The sequence below is a fragment of the Chionomys nivalis genome, chromosome 1 (assembly GCF_950005125.1).
Source record: "Chionomys nivalis chromosome 1, mChiNiv1.1, whole genome shotgun sequence".
Lineage (NCBI taxonomy): Eukaryota > Metazoa > Chordata > Mammalia > Rodentia > Cricetidae > Chionomys > Chionomys nivalis.
The window spans coordinates 81,252,607-81,271,431 of record NC_080086.1 but is presented as its reverse complement, the minus strand read 5'-3'; the positions used below and the strand labels follow the sequence as shown (position 1 = coordinate 81,271,431).

General features: G+C 39.3%; 1 gene segment (V, D, J or C); it reads right to left on the bottom strand.

The window, feature by feature from the left end:
* Positions 1-17,648: 17,648 nt before the first annotated feature.
* LOC130876928 (Ig kappa chain V-V region MOPC 21-like) lies at positions 17,649-18,197 on the bottom strand. The segment is given in 2 exon segments: positions 17,649-17,959; positions 18,142-18,197. Coding segments are annotated over 2 exon segments (360 nt in total).
* Positions 18,198-18,825: the final 628 nt, after the last annotated feature.

The window sequence follows — 18,825 nt, the reverse complement described above, 5'->3', positions numbered from 1 at the left end:
GTTCTGGCTTTGTGGGAGCCTAGACAGTTTGGATGTTCAACTTCCTAGATCTGGATGGAGGGGGGAGGACCTTGGACTTTCCACAGGGCAGGGAACCCTGACTGCTCCTGGGACTGGAGAGGGAGGAGAAGAGGAATGGGGGGAGGGGGAGAGGGGCGGGAGGAGGGGGAGGGAAATGGGAGGCAGGGAGGAGGTGGAAAATTTTTTTTTCAATAAAAAAAAATAAATAAATAAAAAATATTGGCACAGACTGAGGCTATTTAACACTCTCTGTAGGAGAATCCTACACTGATATCTTTTAGTAGGCTGAGAATTATTTTAACTCAGAACTGTGTAGGCAAGTTTTTCTCTGTCTTCTTCTTGCAAAGGTAAAGTGAAGAAACAATCTCTTAATAACTATATGAGGCCATCCTTTGGCAATAGGGGAGACAGAGGAATTCCAGATTGCAAAGGACCAATTAGTTGAATCACCTTATTAACAGCTCTTAGATCTGTTACCATTTTCCATTTTCCAGATTTATTTTTAACTACACATACAGGAGAATTCCAAGGGATTGTTGATTCTTTAATATGCTGAGCATCTAGTTGCTCCTATACCAACTTTTCTAAAGTCTGCAGTTTCTCTATTGTTTTTTAAAATATTTATTTATTATGAATACAATATTCTGTCTGCATGTATGCCTGAAAGCCAGAAAAGGGAACCAGACCTCATTACAGATGGTTGTGAGCCACCATGTGGTTGCTGGGAATTGAACTCAGGACCTTTGGAAGAGCAGGCAATGCTCTTAACCTCTGAGCCATCTCTCCATCCCAGTTTCTCTATTGTTAAAGGCCATTGTTTAACCTGTATAATTTTCATAGCTAACCATTTTAAAGGTAGAGCCTTTGGTACCTCTGAATATTTTCTAGTTGCTCTGTTTTTATACAGCATGAATGGTTGGTGACTCTTTTTTTTTTATAGTACCTTGTTATATCCTCCATAGAAACATGAGTTGGTTTATATTCCATTTCTGTGCTTTCAGGAATGTTAATCTGTGTGTTCCATTGTAGTAGGAGTTTATGACCCCAAATATTCACTGCTATATTAGCCACATATGGCCTCAGCCTTCCACTTTGCCCATCTGACCCTATGTATTCAACCCATCTTGTGCTTTGTTTTACTAGAGATAGTGTTCCAATTCCTAGGAAATAAACATCTACCTCCTGAAGAGGTCAATTTGTCTGCCAAGTTTCTGAAGTAATAATAGTCACACTGTACCCAATTATGTTATTTATTGATATCAGCTTTGGTTTTTAATCATTTAAAGGTCCATCAAAATACATGTTTCGTATTTTCTACTAGAAGTTTTGATTCATTCTTCATAATTATTCTATCATCCAGAGCAATATGATTTTCTACAACAGGCACTGAATTTTCAAATTTTCCTGCGTAGGTGTATCCTCCACAGAGACTGCGAATTACTGGACCACATTTGACGTAGAGGCCTGCAAGAGACCTCCAAAGGAGTTTTCCAATGGCAACATGTTGTTTTGTCTCTTGTTGATTTACATTTATGGGTCCAATGTCAGCCTTTGCCACATCTTCTACATAATCCAGAAGATGGAAACCTTTTATTTTTGTCATTCTCAGAAGAAACACTTTTCTAGCAATGCCCTAACTATCCCTTCTCAGATGGCCTATTCTACAACAATTAAAGCATTTGGCATTTTGATGTCTCTTCATACCTTTGGAAATTGCATGTTCTGCCCATGCCTCAGTATTATAGTCAAATGAATCAACATTGACTGTGTGCAGGATCCATTCATCTATTGTTGCCAATCTGACTTTTAAGGCCAAAGAAACTTTTTGCATTCTAAGTTGGCACCTTCAAAAGCCTTAGATTCATTAAATATTCATCTACCCTCTGTATCTGTTACCCTTATTTGTATAGCTTTAGTTAATCTTTATTTTTAAAAAGTTACTAGTATGATCCCTTGGGCTTTTTATAACCTTAGTATATGATTCAATTATTTTTTTCCTGGATCTTGACTCTCATCTCAAGCATTTAAAGCTGCTGCATGACATTAGAATAAGATGTATTCATTGTATATAGTTTCATTATCTGTGTCAGAATAATGGCCTTTACCAAAAATTTGATCTTGGGAGGCCTCAAATCCTTTGACTCTACCTTGATGTTCCAGGGCTTTAGCCTCCTCTCTCCAATAGCAAGCACTTCCACCATAACTGAGGCCACCTTCAAGCACTGCTGAGAATAATTGAAGCCAATCATGTGGAGTAACCTTATTTATTAAGGTCCGTATCTTTACCAACTCCCTCACATATGGTGAATGCATGCCATCAGATACTACTGCTTACTTAATATCTTTTAGATCTTTCATACATATAGGTTCTGCAATGGACCAGCTCAGCTGGGGCCACTGGGACTGACAGGTACAGGGTCTCTGGGAGAGGTGAGTAAAAAGTGGGTGAATGACAGACACAAGACTCAAAGAAATTGCATCTGAATTCATCTTTCTTTCTTTCTTTCTTTCTTTCTTTCTTTCTTTCTTTCTTTCTTTCTTTCTTTCTTTCTTTCTTTCTTTAAGATTTCTGCCTCCTCCCTGCCACCACCTCCCATTTCCCTCCCTCTCCCCCAATCAAGTCCCCCTCCCTTGTCAGCCCAAAGAGCAATCAGGGTTCCCTGCCTTGTGGGAAGTCCAAGGACCCCCCACCTCCATCCAGGTCTAGTAAGGTGAGCATCCAAACTGCCTAGGCTTCCACAAAGCCAGTACGTGCAGTAGGATCAAAAACCCATTGCCATTGTTTTTGAGTTCTCAGTAGTCCTCACTGTCTGCTATGTTCAGCGAGTCAGGTTTTATCCCATGCTTTTTCTGACCGGGGCCAACTGGCCTTGGTGAGTTCCCGATAGAACATCCCCATTGTCTCAGTGTGTGGGTGCACCCCTCGCGGTCCTGAGTTCCTTGCTCATGCTCTCTCTCCTTCTGCTCCTGATTTGGACCTTGAGATTTCAGTCCGGTGCTCCAATGTGGGTCTCTGTCTCTGTCTCCTTTCATCGCCTGATGAAGGTTAATATTCAGGAGGATGCTTATATGTTTTTCTTTGGGTTCTCCTTATTCAGCATCTGTAGGATCATGAATTATAGGCTCAATGTCCTTTATTTATGGCTAGAAACCAAATATGAGTGAGTACATCCCATGTTCCTCTTTTTGGGTCTGGCTTACCTCACTCAGGATAGTGTTTTCTATTTCTGTATATTTGTATGCAAAATTCAAGAAGTCATTGTTTTTTACTGCTGAGTAGTACTCTAATATGTATATATCTGAATGCATCTTTACTGGGCATGAGGCTTATCCTTTAAACAGAAAAGATTGCTTAACAGCATGTATTGTTTCTTCATGTAGTACAGATTATTCATAGAAACATTATATCAGATACATAAGAATAGATTTTCCTCAGTCAGATATCCCTGATGTAAGTCTGTGGTTGGTCATGCTAGACATGGTGTGGCATTAGTTTTGATATAAATCTTTATCTAGGCTTTGAGTTCATGGCATTTTGAGCTAAGGGCAAGAAGTTGTGGTTATTAGTCACACAGTCTACAGCTTTTTATATTTCTGCAATCTATGCAGAAGAACCCTTCTCCTTCTCCATATTTCTAACTCCTTTTCAAACCTCCTCCAAAACCAATCTGAAGATGTTGCAGGCATTTATCTCTCTCTTCTATCCTTATCCCATTTCTGCTGAATCTGTCTTAATTGCTTAATTAACTTTGCCTTTTGTTCTTCATTTACTAAGCACCAGATTAAACCTGGAAACCTTTTTTCCTTGAATGTTAACCCATCTTCCTCCATTAGCATCTTATACTCCTGTATATAGCAATGTCTCATCAGTAGACTCTGGAAACTTAAACATACTATCTTCTCTTCTAGAAGAAACAAGGTTGTATTCCTTTGAACAAAAGCAGGTAATGCCAAAAGTGAAAGGAATCCAATGCAGAAAGCACAGCATACACACACCTTCTCTATGGGCAATCTTTCTTGAAGTTTGTGCTACATCTTATGTGAAAAATTATGCAGAGTCCGCAGGAGGTAGCATGCCAAGGTTCTCATTTAAATTCTGTATATCCTTTTGGGTTTTGAGTATTTGCTGGCTTTTCAGAGGTAGTAATAGGGTAAGGAACTAAAACCCTTGGTAAGTCACTCTGTCTCTGAGAGGTACTAGTGATGCTAAATCATTACTATATTTCTTTGCCCGCATCTCCTCTCCTTGCTTATCAGTTCTGAGAAGTTCCTCAATTTATATAAATCTTTTCATCACTGTCTTTTGTAGAGCCTGAATCCCTTGACCTGTGAATATTTTTAATGTTTTTATCAAATCAATTTCTTGTACTCATTCTGCACATGTGATTTCAAGGTTTCAAAAATTTCCATTCATGATATCTTCTTATCCTCAGAGATTATTTGGATGGAATGTAGATTGCCTTCCTAGAATAATGTTCTATCTGCTAGTTTATCATAACTTTTTAACAGATTTTGATTGTTAATTGCAACAGTATGGATCCTTTCAGATAACTTCTCATTACCAGTCTGTAATGACCATATTATTTCTGAACGTTTCTCATTGTTGTCTCTGTTATCAAACCATTTTTTAAAAGAATTTAATATGAAGAACAAAGCTAATAGCCACCATGGCCACAAAAATATAAGTACGAGGTAGGTCATATAACTCTTTCAGAATTCCATCCATAGTAGAAATATGAAGATTGTTAAATTTCTTGATGGTGATATTGTCTGATATTATCTTGGGGTTGGTTTATAATTTCATATTTATTTATTAACCAATCAATCTAATATTTAGGTATCAAATTAACTTACCTCCATTATAATTTTTAGAAAATTTTTGTAAGTGTAATAATCTTAAGTGACCAGCAGGTGTCTCCGTTGTAGCGGTAAAGTAGATCCTTGATTAAGACATGAATTACCTAGGAGACTTAGCAAAATTTCTTAAAAGTACCATCCCACATACCAAAAGGTTGAATTAAGCAGAAATTCAAGGAACCCAGAGCTTTCAGACACTCACGAGTCATGAAGTTATTGGCCAGAACTTGGGTCATTGGCACTCATGGTTCTGATCTGTGAGTGTAATCCTGTTTTCCAGAAGCAGGGTTAGAGCCCCCAGGGTCAGAGCTCAGCCTCATCAGAACAGACTTGTCTCCGATCAGAGCTGGACCTCACTAGTAGTCTTTAGCTTGAGTAGTGGCAGTGAGCAACATGGGCCAGAGAAGCCATGGAAGAATTGTGGCAGGAAGCATACAGAGGCAGTAACTCAGCAGCTTAGTAGGGAGGACAGACCACATGGTGTGTGTGGCATAAAACTGTCAAGTCATTGCCATGGACCAAACAAACTAAATGTTGTGCAGCTGCACCAGAGGGGTAGTTCAGCTGTGGATAGGTAGTTCAGCCATGTAAGTTGGGAGAAGGACTCGGGGTTCTGGATAGGGTCTGGCAATGGTGTGGACTCAGGCCACATGGGTGCCAATGTGTAGTATTACCAAAGAGTTCCACAATAGCCCAGAATGGAATCTAGCAAAGGTTAATTTATTTGGGAATAACTCACAGTAAATGTTGCAATTCACAGTCTTCTGCATGTTCTGGGAACAGGAACCTAATCCAGCGGAAAAGAGGGCCACACACTTTTGGCATTTTGTTTGCACTTATAGTACATGAGACCATGACCAAAGTGGGCAAGTATCTTAAAGGCTATTGACTGAAGGAATTTCCATAACACTCAGGACCAGAATCCAGGGTTATGTCTTAGCCCACCCTATCATCCACTAAATCTATGATCTGATGTAGTACATGAAGGGACCTGACCTGCAAACCCAAACTGTAGAATCTCCATAACATAGGGCACCAACATGATATCAAGGAGTTCTAAGGAGCGTCCATCACTGATAGTGTAGTGGATACCAGAGGCCTTTTACCAAATCAGTGACTCTTTGAAATGAACAGTTTCAAGTAAAGTTATATGGACAAATGGGTCACTGTGTGACTCATTGTGAAACACTGCAGTTTCCATGGTGAGAATTTTAACTTTTTCCCTTTTTATTTTATTTTATCATTTCTTCTTTTTTTTCTTATATTTTGTTTTCTTTCTGTTTGGTGCAGGGGCAGGGGGCAGATATGAAAGAATATTGAAATAAATGGGATCAAGATACATGATGTAAAAGACACATAGAATAAAAGAATGAATTAAAAATCTTGTAAATCAAGAAAAAACATTAATATAACTGTGTTTTAAACTTTACTCAAGAGGTACATGTTAAAGATTTGGAAGAAATTGAATACAATCCAGTACATATTATAGTTCTAGACAAGGCTATTCCATCATCTAAATAACTTTTCTATTAGAGATGTTTCACTTCAATTTCCACTGAGGCAACTAAACTTGAATTATAAAATTATTTAAACTTTATGTAAATTTCATGAGTAAATAAGCATTTAGATTGCACTATGGAAATTCTAGTTATGATCTCTGAGTAGTCTTCATTGTTTTCAAGAGTTGTTTGAGATCCTTACTTATAAACTAATGCATAAATATTGTCACTGTCAGATCCCCTGCAAGGAGGCTCAAAGGTATCATGGCATGCTGCTGAGAATATGAAGTCAAAATTGCAATGAAGACCAAAGGATATTGGAAAAGCAACTAGCATGCACTGAATGCTAGTTAGTCATCCCAAGAGGGAGGTTAGGTATGTGTGAAGAAGACATTAGTGCTGGTGGAGCAGAACTACTTGTTTGGATCCCAACTGATACCAAAATGACCTTCAAATGTTATATATCAGCTGGCCTAACTTGATGTTGGTCCTGATCATTTTAATCTTATCTTTTCTTCCTGTAGTATTGCTCCATTTTTCCATTTTATAATGGAAAACTGCAGTCTGTGCCATTATATGTTAAAAATACATAACTTGATTTTCGTGTTATAGGGATTCAAATTTGAGAGAATGCCTGGATTCAGAATCAAGGTGTTGAACATTGTTAGGTTATTAAAGAATAAGTTAAGGGATAAAGAGATGGCTAAGGAGTTAAACATACTTCCTGGTCTCTGTACACCTCTGTTGGTGGGAATGAAAAAATTTTTTTCTTTTAAAGGCCCAGGGCTGCTGCAGACTTCCCAAAATTTCTTATGATTGCTGCATATAAATTTTAAACTATGAATATTATAACCTCACTTATGACTGGGAAATAATCCTTGGAAACAAAATCTTCACTGTGTGGATGGAAGAACTAAAAGTGCAACATCAAAAGTTGGCTCAATAAACTGTGTTGTTTATTGGTCTTGATTATAGATCATAAGATTTTCTTGTATTTATTTCACTTTAAGGATAAAATTTTATAGTTTTTCACTTATAGGGGAGAATATGTCTTCCTGTGTCTGGCTTATTTTACTTAAAATGTTGTCTTCTACTGTCATCTCTTTTGTTCCACTAGTCCAAGTTTTGTTCCCTTTTATTTTTATTTATTTGATGGAGGAAGGTCATTTGTCAATAAACAAACTGCCTTGGCCCATTTGATAGGCCATCCCTTAGGTGGGTGGAGTAGACAGAATAGAATGCTGGGAGGAAGAGGAAGTGAGCTAAGATGCAGGGCAGCTCCTCTGAGAGACAGACACCATGCTCTCCTCTCCAGAGCAGGCGCGATGAAGCTCCGACCCAGGATGGACGTAGGCCAGTATCTTCCCGGTAAGCGCACCTTGGGGTGTTACACACATGGATAGAAATGGGCCAGGCAGTGTTTAAAAGAATACAGTTTGTGTGTCGTTATTTTGGGGCATAAGCTAGCTAGGCAGCCATGAGCCGGGCTGTGGGAAGAGGCCCACAGCTCCTACTACATTTATTTATTTATTAAAGATTTCTGCCTTCTCCCCGCCACCACCTCCCATTTCCCTCCCCCTCCCCCATCAAGTCCCCCTCCCTCATCAACCCTAAGAGTAATCCGGGTTCCCTGCCCTGTGGGAAATCCAAGGACCACCCACCTCCATCCAGGTCTAGTAAGGTGAGCATCCAAACTGCCTAGGCTCCCACAAAGCCAGTATGTGTAGTAGGATCAAAAACCCATTGCCATTGTTCTTGAGTTCTCAGTAGTCCTCATTGTCCATTATGTTCAGCAAGTCCGGTTTTATCCCATGCTTTCTCAGGCCAGCTGGCCTTGGTGAGTTCCTGATAGAACATCCCAATTGTCTCAGTGTGTGGGTGCACCCCTCGCGGTCCTAAGTTCCTTGCTCGTGCTGTATCCTGCTCATGACTTGGACCACGCATAATAGGCTCAATGTCCCCTATTCATGGCTAGAAACAAAATATGAGTGAGTACATCCCATGTTCCTCTTTTTGGGTCTGGCTCACCTCACTCAGGATAGTGTTTTCTATTTCCGTCCATTTGCCTGTAAAATTCAGGAAGTCATTGTTTTTTACTGCTGAGTAGTACTCTAATATGTATATATTCCATACTTTCTTCATCCATTCTTCCATTGAAGGGCATCTAGGCTGTTTCCAGGTTCTGGCTATTACAAACAATGCTGCTATAAACATAGTTGAGCATATACTTTTGTTATATGATATGGCATTTCTTGGGTATATTCCCAAGAGTGGTATTGCTGGGACCAGGGGTAGGTGGATCCCGAAATTCCTGAGAAACCGCCACACTGTTTTCCAAAGTGGTTGTACAAGTTTGCATTCCCACCAGCAATGGATGAGTGTACCCCTTTCTCCACAACCTCTCCAGCAAAGGCTATCATTGGTGTTTTTTATTTTAGCCATTCTGACAGGTGTAAGATGGTATCTTAAAGTTGTCTTGATTTGCATTTCCCTGATTGCTAAGGAAGTTGAGCACGATCTTAAGTGTCTTTTGGCCATTTGAACTTCTTCTGTTGAAAAGTCTCTGTTCAGCTCAGTGCCCCATTTTATAATTGGATTGATTAACCTTTTACGGTCTAATTTCTTGAGTTCTTTATATATTTTGGAGAGCAGACCTTTGTCAGTTGCGGGGTTGGTGAAGATCTTCTCCCAGTCAGTGGGTTGTCTTTCTGTCTTAGTGACAGTGTCCTTTGCTTTACAGAAGCTTCTCAGTCTCAGGAGGTCCCATTTATTCAATGATGTCCTTAGTGTTTGTGCTGCTGGGGTTATACGTAGGAAGTGTTCTCCTGTGCCCATGTGTTGTAGAGTACTTCCCACTTTCTCTTCTATCAGGTTCAGTGTGTTTGGACGGATATTGAGGTCTTTAATCCATTTGGACTTGAGTTTTGTGCATGATGATAGATATGGATCTATTTTCATTCTTCTACAGATTGACATCCAGTTTTGCCAGCACAATTTGTTGAAGATGCTCTCTTTTTTCCATTGTATTCTTTTAGCTCCTTTATCGAAAATCAGGTGTTCATAGGTTTGTAGGCTAAAGTCAGGGTCTTCTATTCGATTCCATTGGTCGACTTCTCTGTTTTTATGCCAGTACCAAGCTGTTTTCAATACTGTAGCTCTGTAATAGAGTTTAAAGTCAGGGATGGTAATGCCTCCAGACGATCCTTTATTGTATAAGATTGTTTTGGCTATCCTGGGATTTTTGTTTTTCCATAATAAAAAGTTGATTATTGTCTTCTCCAGATCTGTGAAGAATTTTGATGGGATTTTGATGGGGATTGCATTGAATCTATAGATTGCTTTTGGTAGAATTGCCATTTTTACTATGTTGATCCTCCCAATCCAAGAGCAAGGGAGGTCCTTCCATTTTCTGGTGTCCTCTTCAATTTCTTTCTTCAAAGACTTAAAGTTCTTGCCAAATAGATCTTTCACTTCCTTGGTCAGAGTTACCCCAAGTTATTTTATGCTATTTGTGGCTATCGTGAGAGGTGATGCTTCTCTGATTTCCCTCTCTGCTTCCTTATCCTTAGTGAATAGGAAGGCAACTGATTTTTTGGAGTTGATTTTGTAACCTGCCACATTACCAAAGGTGTTTATCAGCTGTAGGAGTTCTTTGGTAGAGTTTTTGGGGTCGCTTATGTATACTATCATATCATCTGCAAATAATGAAAGCTTAACTTCTTCCTTTCCAATATGGATCCCCTTGATCCCCTTATGTTGTCTTATTGCTATTGCTAGCACTTCAAGCACTATATTGAAGAGGTATGGAGAGAGTGGACATCCTTGTCATGTTCCCGATTTTAGTGGGATGGCTTTGAGTTTTTCTCTGTTTAATTTAATGTTAGCTGTTGGCTTGCTGTAAATAGCTTTTATTATATTTAGGTATGACCCTTGTATCCTTAATCTCCCCAAGACCTTTATCATAAAGGGGTGTTGAATTTTGTCGAATGCTTTTTCAGCATCTAATGAAATGATCATATGGTTTTCTTCTTTCAGTTTATTTATATGGTTGATTACATTGATAGATTTGCGTATGTTAAACCAGCCCTGCATCTCTGGAATGAAGCCTACTTGATCATAATGGATAACTTTTCTAATGTGTTTTTTGATTTGGTTTGCCAGTATTTTATTGAGAATTTTTGCGTCGATGTTCATGAGTGAGATAGGCCTGTAATTCTCTTTCTTGGTTGGGTCTTTGTGTGGTTTTGGTATCAGGGTAACTGTAGCTTCATAAAAGGAATTTGGCAATGACTCTTCTCTTTCTATATTGTGAAATACATTAAGGAGTATAGGTATTAGCTCTTCTTGGAAGTTCTGGTAGAATTCTGCCTTGAAACCATCTGGTCCTGGCCTTTTTTGGAAAGGAGATTTTTGATAACTGTTTCTAATTCTTCGCGACTAACAGGTCTATTTAGATCGTTCACCTGGTCTTGGTTTAGGTTTGGTATATGGTACTTACCTAAAAAAGTGTCCATTTCTTTTGCATTTTCCAGTTTTGTGGCATACAGGCTTTTGTAGTAAGATCTAATGATTCTCTGAATTTCCTCTGTGTCTGTGGTTATGTCCCCCTTTTCATTTCTGATCTTATTTATTTGTGTGTTCTCCCTCTGTCGTTTAATTAGTATGGATAGGGGTTTGTCAATCTTGTTGATTTTCTCCAAGAACCAACTTTTTGTTTCATTGATTCTTTGGACTGTTTTCTGTGTTTCTATTTTGTTGATTTCTGCCCTCAGTTTGATTATTTCCAGTCTTCTACTCCTCCTGGGCGCGTCCACTTCTTTTTTTTCTAGAGCTTTCAGGTGTGCTGTTAAGTCCCCAATGTATGCTTTCCCGTTTTCTTTAAGTGGGCACTTAATGCTATGATCTTTCCTCTTAGCACTGCTTTCATCGTGTCCCATAGGTTTGAGTATGTTGTTTTTTTGTTTTCATTAAATTCAAGGAAGACTTTAATTTCTTTCTCAATTTCTTCCTTGACCCAGTTGTGGTTCAGTAGTTGACTGTTCAGTTTCCATGAGTTTGTCAGCTTTCTGGGGGTATCATTGTTGGTGCCGTCTATCTTTAATCCGTGGTGATCTGATAAGACACAAGTGGACACTGATATTTTTTTTGTATCTGTGGAGGTTTCCTTTGTTTCCAAGTATGTGGTCAATTTTCGAGAAGGTTCCATGAGCTGCAGAGAAGAAGGTGTATTCTTTCCTATTTGGGTGGAGTGTTCTATAGATGTCTGTTAAGTCCATTTGATTCATTACCTCCAACAATTCTCTTAATTCTCTATTAGTTTCCTTCTGATTGACCTGTCCATCAGTGAGAGAGGTGTGTTGAAGTCTCCTACTACTAGTGTGTGTGATTTGATGTCTGCCTTGAGTTTTAGCAATATTTCTTTTACATAAGTGGGTGCTTTTATATGAGGGGCATAGATATTCAGGATTGAGACTTCATCCTGCTGAATTGTTCCTGTTATGAGTATAAAGTGTCCCTCTCGATCTCTTCTGATTGATTTTAGTTTGAAGTCAATTTTGTTAGAAATTAGTATGGCCACACCTGCTTTTTTCTTAGGACCATTTGCTTGAAAAACCTTTTCCCAACCCTTTACTCTGAGTAGATGCCTGTCTTTGTGGTTGAGATGAGTTTCTTGCAAATAGCAGACTGTTGGATCCTGTTTTCGTATCCAATCTCTTAGCCTATGCCTTTTTATAGGTGAATTGAGACCATTAATATTAAGTGATATTAATGACCAGTGGTTGTTAACTCCGGTTATTCTTATTGCTTTTTGTAGAAGAGTTTGTGTGTCTCCCTTCTTTGAGTTGTGCTGTTGAAGGGTTGCTAGATGCCTGGGTTATTGTAGGCAGTGTTGGCAATGTTGGATTCCTTGGGTTGTGATTTTCCTTCTATTACTTTCTGTAGGGCTGGATTTGTGGCAACGTATTGTTTAAATTTGTTCTTATCCTGGAATGTCTTGTTTTCTCCATTGATAGTGAACGATAGCTTGGCTGGGTATAGTAGTTTGGGTTTGCATCCATGGTCTCTTAGTTTCTGTAGTACCTCTACCCAGGACCTTCTGGCTTTCACGGTTTCCATAGAGAAGTCAGGTGTAAGTCTGATCGGTTTACCTTTATAAGTTACTTGGCCTTTTTCCTTTGCAGCTCTTAATATTCTTTCTTTAATCTGTATATTTTGTGTTTTGACTATTATATGGCGAGGGGATGTTTTTTTTTGATCCTATCTGTTTGGTGTTCTGTATGCTTCTTGAATATTCAAATGAATATCTTTCTTTATGTTGGGGAAGTTTTCTTCCATAATTTTGTTAAAAATATTTTCTGGACCTTTGAGCTGTGCCTCTTCTCCTTCTTCTATCCCTATTATTCTTAGGTTTGGTCTTTTTATTGTGTCCCATATTTCCTGAATGTTTTGTGACGAGAATTTGTTGGTTTTGGTGTTTTCTTTGATCAGTCCGTTTATTTTCTCTATGGTGTCTTCAGAATCTGAGATTCTTTCTTCTATCTCTTGTATTCTATTGATTATGCTTGTTTCTGTAGTCTCTGCTCGTTGACCTATATTTGCTATATCCAACTGGTCCTCAGATTGTGTTTTCTTCCTTGCTTCCATTTCAGTTTTCAATTCTTGGACTGTTTCCATTACCTGTTTGATCATTTTTTTCTTGGCTTCCCAGGGTATCATTTATGTATTTACTCATTTCTTCAAACTTTTTGTTATACTTCTCATCCATTTCTATGAGGACATTTTTTACATGTTGTTTAAGGGACTCTATTGCTTTCAAAAAGTCAGTTTTTTCCTCTTCTCCTGTGTTAGGGTGTTCAAGTCCTTGTGTTGTAAGATCATTGGGTTCTGGTGTTTTCATGTTGTTTTTCAGATTGTTGGGTGAATTCTTGCCTTGGCGTCTGCCCATCTCCTCTTATTGATGCTATCTATTGGGTTTGATTTAATTGTAGCGGGGCAATCTGCTCTCAGTGTGGGCTTCACTGTTTCTTGCCTGCTCTATCCTGCATCCACTGCCTCCGCCGCCTGGGCCCGCCTGCCTGCCGGTGCCTCCGCCGCCCGGACTTGCCTGCCTGCCGGTGTCTCTGCCGCCCGGGCCTGCCTGCACGCCGGTGCTTCCACTGCCTAGGCCTACTGGTGCCTCCGCCACCCGGGCATGCCTGCCGGTGCCTCCGCCACCCGGGCCTGCCTGTGCGCAGGTGCCTCCGCCGCCCGGACTTGCCTGCCTGCCGGTGCTTCCGCCGCCCGGGCCTGCGTACGCGCCGGTGCTTCCGCCACCTAGGCCTGCCTGCTGGTGCCTCCGCCGCCCGGGCCTGCCTGTGCGCTGGTGCCTCAGCCTGAAATAAGAGTCTTATTCCCAGACTTAGTGTCTGGGAAAGGAATGTGCAGTCTCCATTTACACCAAGAAGCTTCTGTAAAGCAAAGGGCACTGTCAATAGGGTAAAATGGGATCCTATAGAATGGAAAAAGATTTTTATCAGCCCCACATTCAAAATAGGAGTAATATCCAAGCTATATAAAGAACTCAAGAAACTAGACATCACAAACCACACAATCCAATTTAAAAATGGGATACAGGTCTAAACAGAGAATTCTCAATAAAGGAATTTCAAATGGCTAAGAAACACTTAAAAGAAATATTCAACATCCTTAACCAACAGGTAAATGAAAATCAAAACAATTTGGGATTCCATCTTACACCTGTCAGATTGACTAGGATCAATAACACAAGGAACCGCCCATGTTAGAAAGGATATGGAGGAAGGGGCACATTCTTCTGTTGCTGATGGGAGCACAAACTTGCACAGTTACTATGCAAATAAATATGGCAGTTCTTCACAAAACAACATAAATGTCCTCAAATGGGGAATGGATAAAGAAAATGTGGTAAATTTACATAATGGAGTATTACTCAGCTGTAAGAACAAAACAAAACAACCCAAACAACAACAACAACAACAAAATGACATTATGAAACTTTTAGGTAAATGGATGGACCTAGAAAAAATCATCCTGAATGAGGAGTCAGAGACATAAAAAGTCAAACATGATATGCATCACATATAAGTTAATAGAAAATATTAACTTTTAAGTGAAGGATAATCACATAAATTCAGAAAGGCAAAGTAACAAGGAAATCTCTAGGTAAATACATGGATCTTCCTGTGGAAGGAAAATAGAAGAGGTTTTACAGGTGACTCTAGGCATGTGGGGTAAGAACATGAGGGGTCATGTGGGCAAAGGAGTTATGGAGGGATATATTATGGGGATGTATGACTGGAATTTGGTGACTTTTGTGGAGATATGGAAACCTAGTGCAGTAGAAACTTCCTTGAAACTAGGAGGGTGAACCAAGCAAGCAATTCTATTAATGAAGGATATGAAACCTGAACAGGCTATTTTCTATAACCAAGCAAGACTCCAGTGGTGTAAGCATGGCACTAACCCAGTCACAAAACCTTTCCTACCACCTATCAAGCCTCCAAGATATGCTGAAGCACTGGTGGCCCAGATCTTATGGAAGTGGCCAATCAATATCTGTTCTAGCTCTCTTGGCCCCCATCAGGAAATGGAGTCCATGCCAAACACTGCCTGGATGACCAAGAAGTTCAATTATTCAGACACCTAGGGTAGAACCAAACAGAAATAACCAAAAATTAAAGGGTCTATTAAATGATTCCTAATGATATTCTGCTATACTCACAGATTGGTGCCTTCCCCAATGGACATCTGACAGGATATATCCAACAGCTGAAAGAAGTAGATGCAAAGACCTACAGCCAAGCACTAGGTGTCACTCAGGGAACAATGAAGAAAGGGAGGACTCATTGTAGGAGCCAGAGGAGTTTAGAATAACAGCGAAACACATCCCACAGAATCAACTGACATAAACTGAAGCACAATCATGGAGCTTGTGTATGTCTACACTAGGTCCTTTACAGATATGTTGTGGTTGTTTGACTTACGGTTTTTGAGGAACTCCCAACAGTGGGAGTGAAGGGGGTTCTGACTCTTTTTTGGTACCATTCTCCTACTACCAGGTTACCTCATCAAACCTTGAATATGAGCATTTTGCCTAGTCTTATTGCATCTTGTTATGCTGTGTTTGGTTGTTATCCATGTGAAACCTGCTCTTTTCTGAAAGGTAATGGAAGAGCAATGAACTGGGGAAGAGGAGAGCTGGAGTATCTGACAGGATTGGAGGCTAGGGAAGCTGGGGTGAGGATGCATTGTATGAGACAAGAATTAATAAAAGGAGTACATACCATATTCATCTTCTTGGATCTGGGTTACCTCACTCATGATGGTGTTTTCTAACTTCATCCATTTGCATGCAAAACTCAAGATGTCATTGTTTTTTTACCAATGAGTAGTGTGTGCGTGTATGTGTGTGTGTCTTTTTGTCTTTTTGAATTTCTTGTCTTTCTACCGAATAACCAGTATGATGGGTTACTGACATTATTGTTGTGTGATATAAGATGTTGTAGCTGTACCCCTTTTTTACTACTATCAGCTGCCAAAATGTATGGCAAACTACACAATCAATGTTGAATTTTGTTCCACAAAACAAAAATATAAACTGATTAACTTTGAGGAAGGTCACACCCTCTTTTAATTGTGCCCACAGTCATGATCAAGGATCACTGATGGCATTCAATAAGAGACAAGTGAGAACTGAGGACAATTCAGGCAGGCATGAAGTTCACTAGATGAAGGTGCCAGATATTTCAAGAACCCAATATAGATGTTTACTTTCATAAAGGAAATTGATAACAGTTATATTATTCTAAAAGAGAGTGACTGTTTTCCATTATTGTCATTTTCATTTGGTATTCATATTGTTTAGTTCTATATACATGCTACACAAACATTCAGTTCTAGGTATTCCCTTTACACTACTCACTTGGTATATTGATTGCTGAGCAATTGCACCTCAACAAATATCAAACACTACTTATTATAAGATAGAAAGACAAGAATGTGTATTTTCTTGATGCAAAATCATATTCACCATTAACACAGTAGATTGTGGAGAGAACTATCTTAGTCTCCACCTATGAAAAGCAGAAGAGGAGACAGCATCAGGAAATATGTACCAGGAAAAGAAGGCATGGATTAGATATTCTACATGATCAAATATCATGTTTTCTCTAATTTGTGGATCCTATATTGTTACAAATACTGTGGTAGTTTGAACAGCATTGGCCCTCACAGACTCATGCATTTGAATAGTTAGCCCTTAGCAGGTGTGCACCTGTTGGAGGAAGTGTGTCAATCAATGTGTATGTGGGCTTTTATTTCTCAGACGCTCAAACCATTTCACTTATACTGCCTACATCAAGATATAGAGCTCTCAGTTACCTCTTTAGCTCCAAGTCTGCCTGCATGCTGCCATGCTTTCCGCCAGGATGATAATGGACTGAAATTCTGAACTGTAAGCCAGCCCCAACTTAGTGATTTTCTTTATAACAGTTGCTCTTGTCATGGTGTCACTTTCAGAAATAATACCCTATATAAGACAGATACTTAAATCTGCATGTGTGCATGTGTGTGCATGCATGCATGCATGCTTGCATGAGTGTGTGTGTGTGTGTAATTGTGTGTGCATCTGTTTATATTTGAATGTGTTTGGCACATGTGTATGTCACATAAAAATGTAAGAGTGACTGTGGAATGTAGGAGGTTAGTTGTAGGAGTCAGAAAGGAGAAATCAAGGGGCACGAATACTGTCAAAAATTCAAAATTGTTTTTGAACCTCAACATCATATATGACAAAAACCAAGTTAACCAAGGAAGAGAACTTGAGAGAAATTCTCAGGAGTCCAAAAGTTATGAAGACTTCCAGGGTCTGGGAATAGCAAAAGTCCAGTTATCTTCCAGACCATAAGAGGGAGTATAACCTTGAAGTCTCTTGATTTCAGCCCATGAAGAAACAAGTTGAACTTTTTTATTTCAGAATTATACAATAGTGAATTATCATGGTCAACCCACATATTTTGCACAGAGAAATAAAATATTAATGTAAAAACAGACACAAATATTTTTACTTCCTTTTTCCAGAAGGACCTTCATTACAACGGCTCTTGAAGGCCATCTGTTCATTCATTTTCTACTGAGTTTTGCATCAGTGAGTCAGGCACACCACCTCTCATGTAGAGGGGAATGTGTGCAGACCCAGGACTGTGTGTGGTGCAGGCAGCTGGTGAGTCTATCAGATGAGGTTTTTGTTGGAGGCTAAAGCACTGTGGTAGGATAGCTATACCACTGCTGACAGTAATAATCTGCAAGGTCTTCATCCTGGACATTACTAATGGTGAGAGTGAAATCAGTCCCAGATCCACTGCCTGTGAAGCGATCAGGTACCCCAGTGTACCGAGTGGATGCTGAGTAGATCAGGAGTTTAGGAGCCTGCCCTGGTTTCTGTTGATACCATGCTATAGCTGCTCCCACATTCTGACTGGACTTACAACTCATGATGGCTTTGTCTTCTACTGATACAGGTAGAGATTTGGGAGACTGGGTCATCACAATATTCCCATAAGTACCTGCAATCAGAGATAATCAAAGATTATATACATATAGACATAAAGACTTCATGACACAAATGTTGAAATTTAAAAATTTTCTAATGGCATTATGCCTGTATACTATCAACTTCCTATAGGAAATAGCTATTTCTGTACAAATGAACTATTTTAAGATATTATAATACTTTTAAAGGTCTCACCAGATACACAGAACAGCAGAAATATGAAGACCTGGGTCTGTGACTCCATCTTAATGCCTCTGCCTGTCTCGCACAACTTCAGTTCTCTAAGCATGTCATGGTTGGTAAATATATGAGGTTCTGGGATGGCCTGTAAGGAACTATGCAAAGCAGTCATCAAATAAGGAAGTAAATTGCCTCAGCAGTGGGGTGTGAGATTATTCAGCTCTTATCAACAGTCAAAAATACCATCAAATAGAGTAAAAATATCACTCAGACTGAAGTCAACAGAGAAGTTCAAGGACCAACAGAGAACTCTCAGACCACAAATGGCTAGATGTTCTCATGTCAGGCTTCTAATCACAATCAAAGATATTTGTAGCAGATAAGTTTTACAGAAATCATAGTAGAAATACATTTGATTACAATCAAGAGAAGCACTAAATATCCAGTAAAATAATAACAAAGAAAAGAAGAGGAAGCAGGGCAAGTGGAAAGGAAGAAAGGAAGAAAAGAAGAGGAAAGAGAGGGGAAAGAGTGAAGAGGAAGGAAAGAAATAAGGGAATTGAGAAGAGGATATGTAAGTTTAGACTGTGGTTGGAGGGGAGTATGAGGGAAGGAGAGACAGAAGAGCAAAGAGAATAAAGGATAAATATTTTAAAAGAAATTTGTTTTGGCTTGACACTCAGCTTAGTGTTTAGAGCC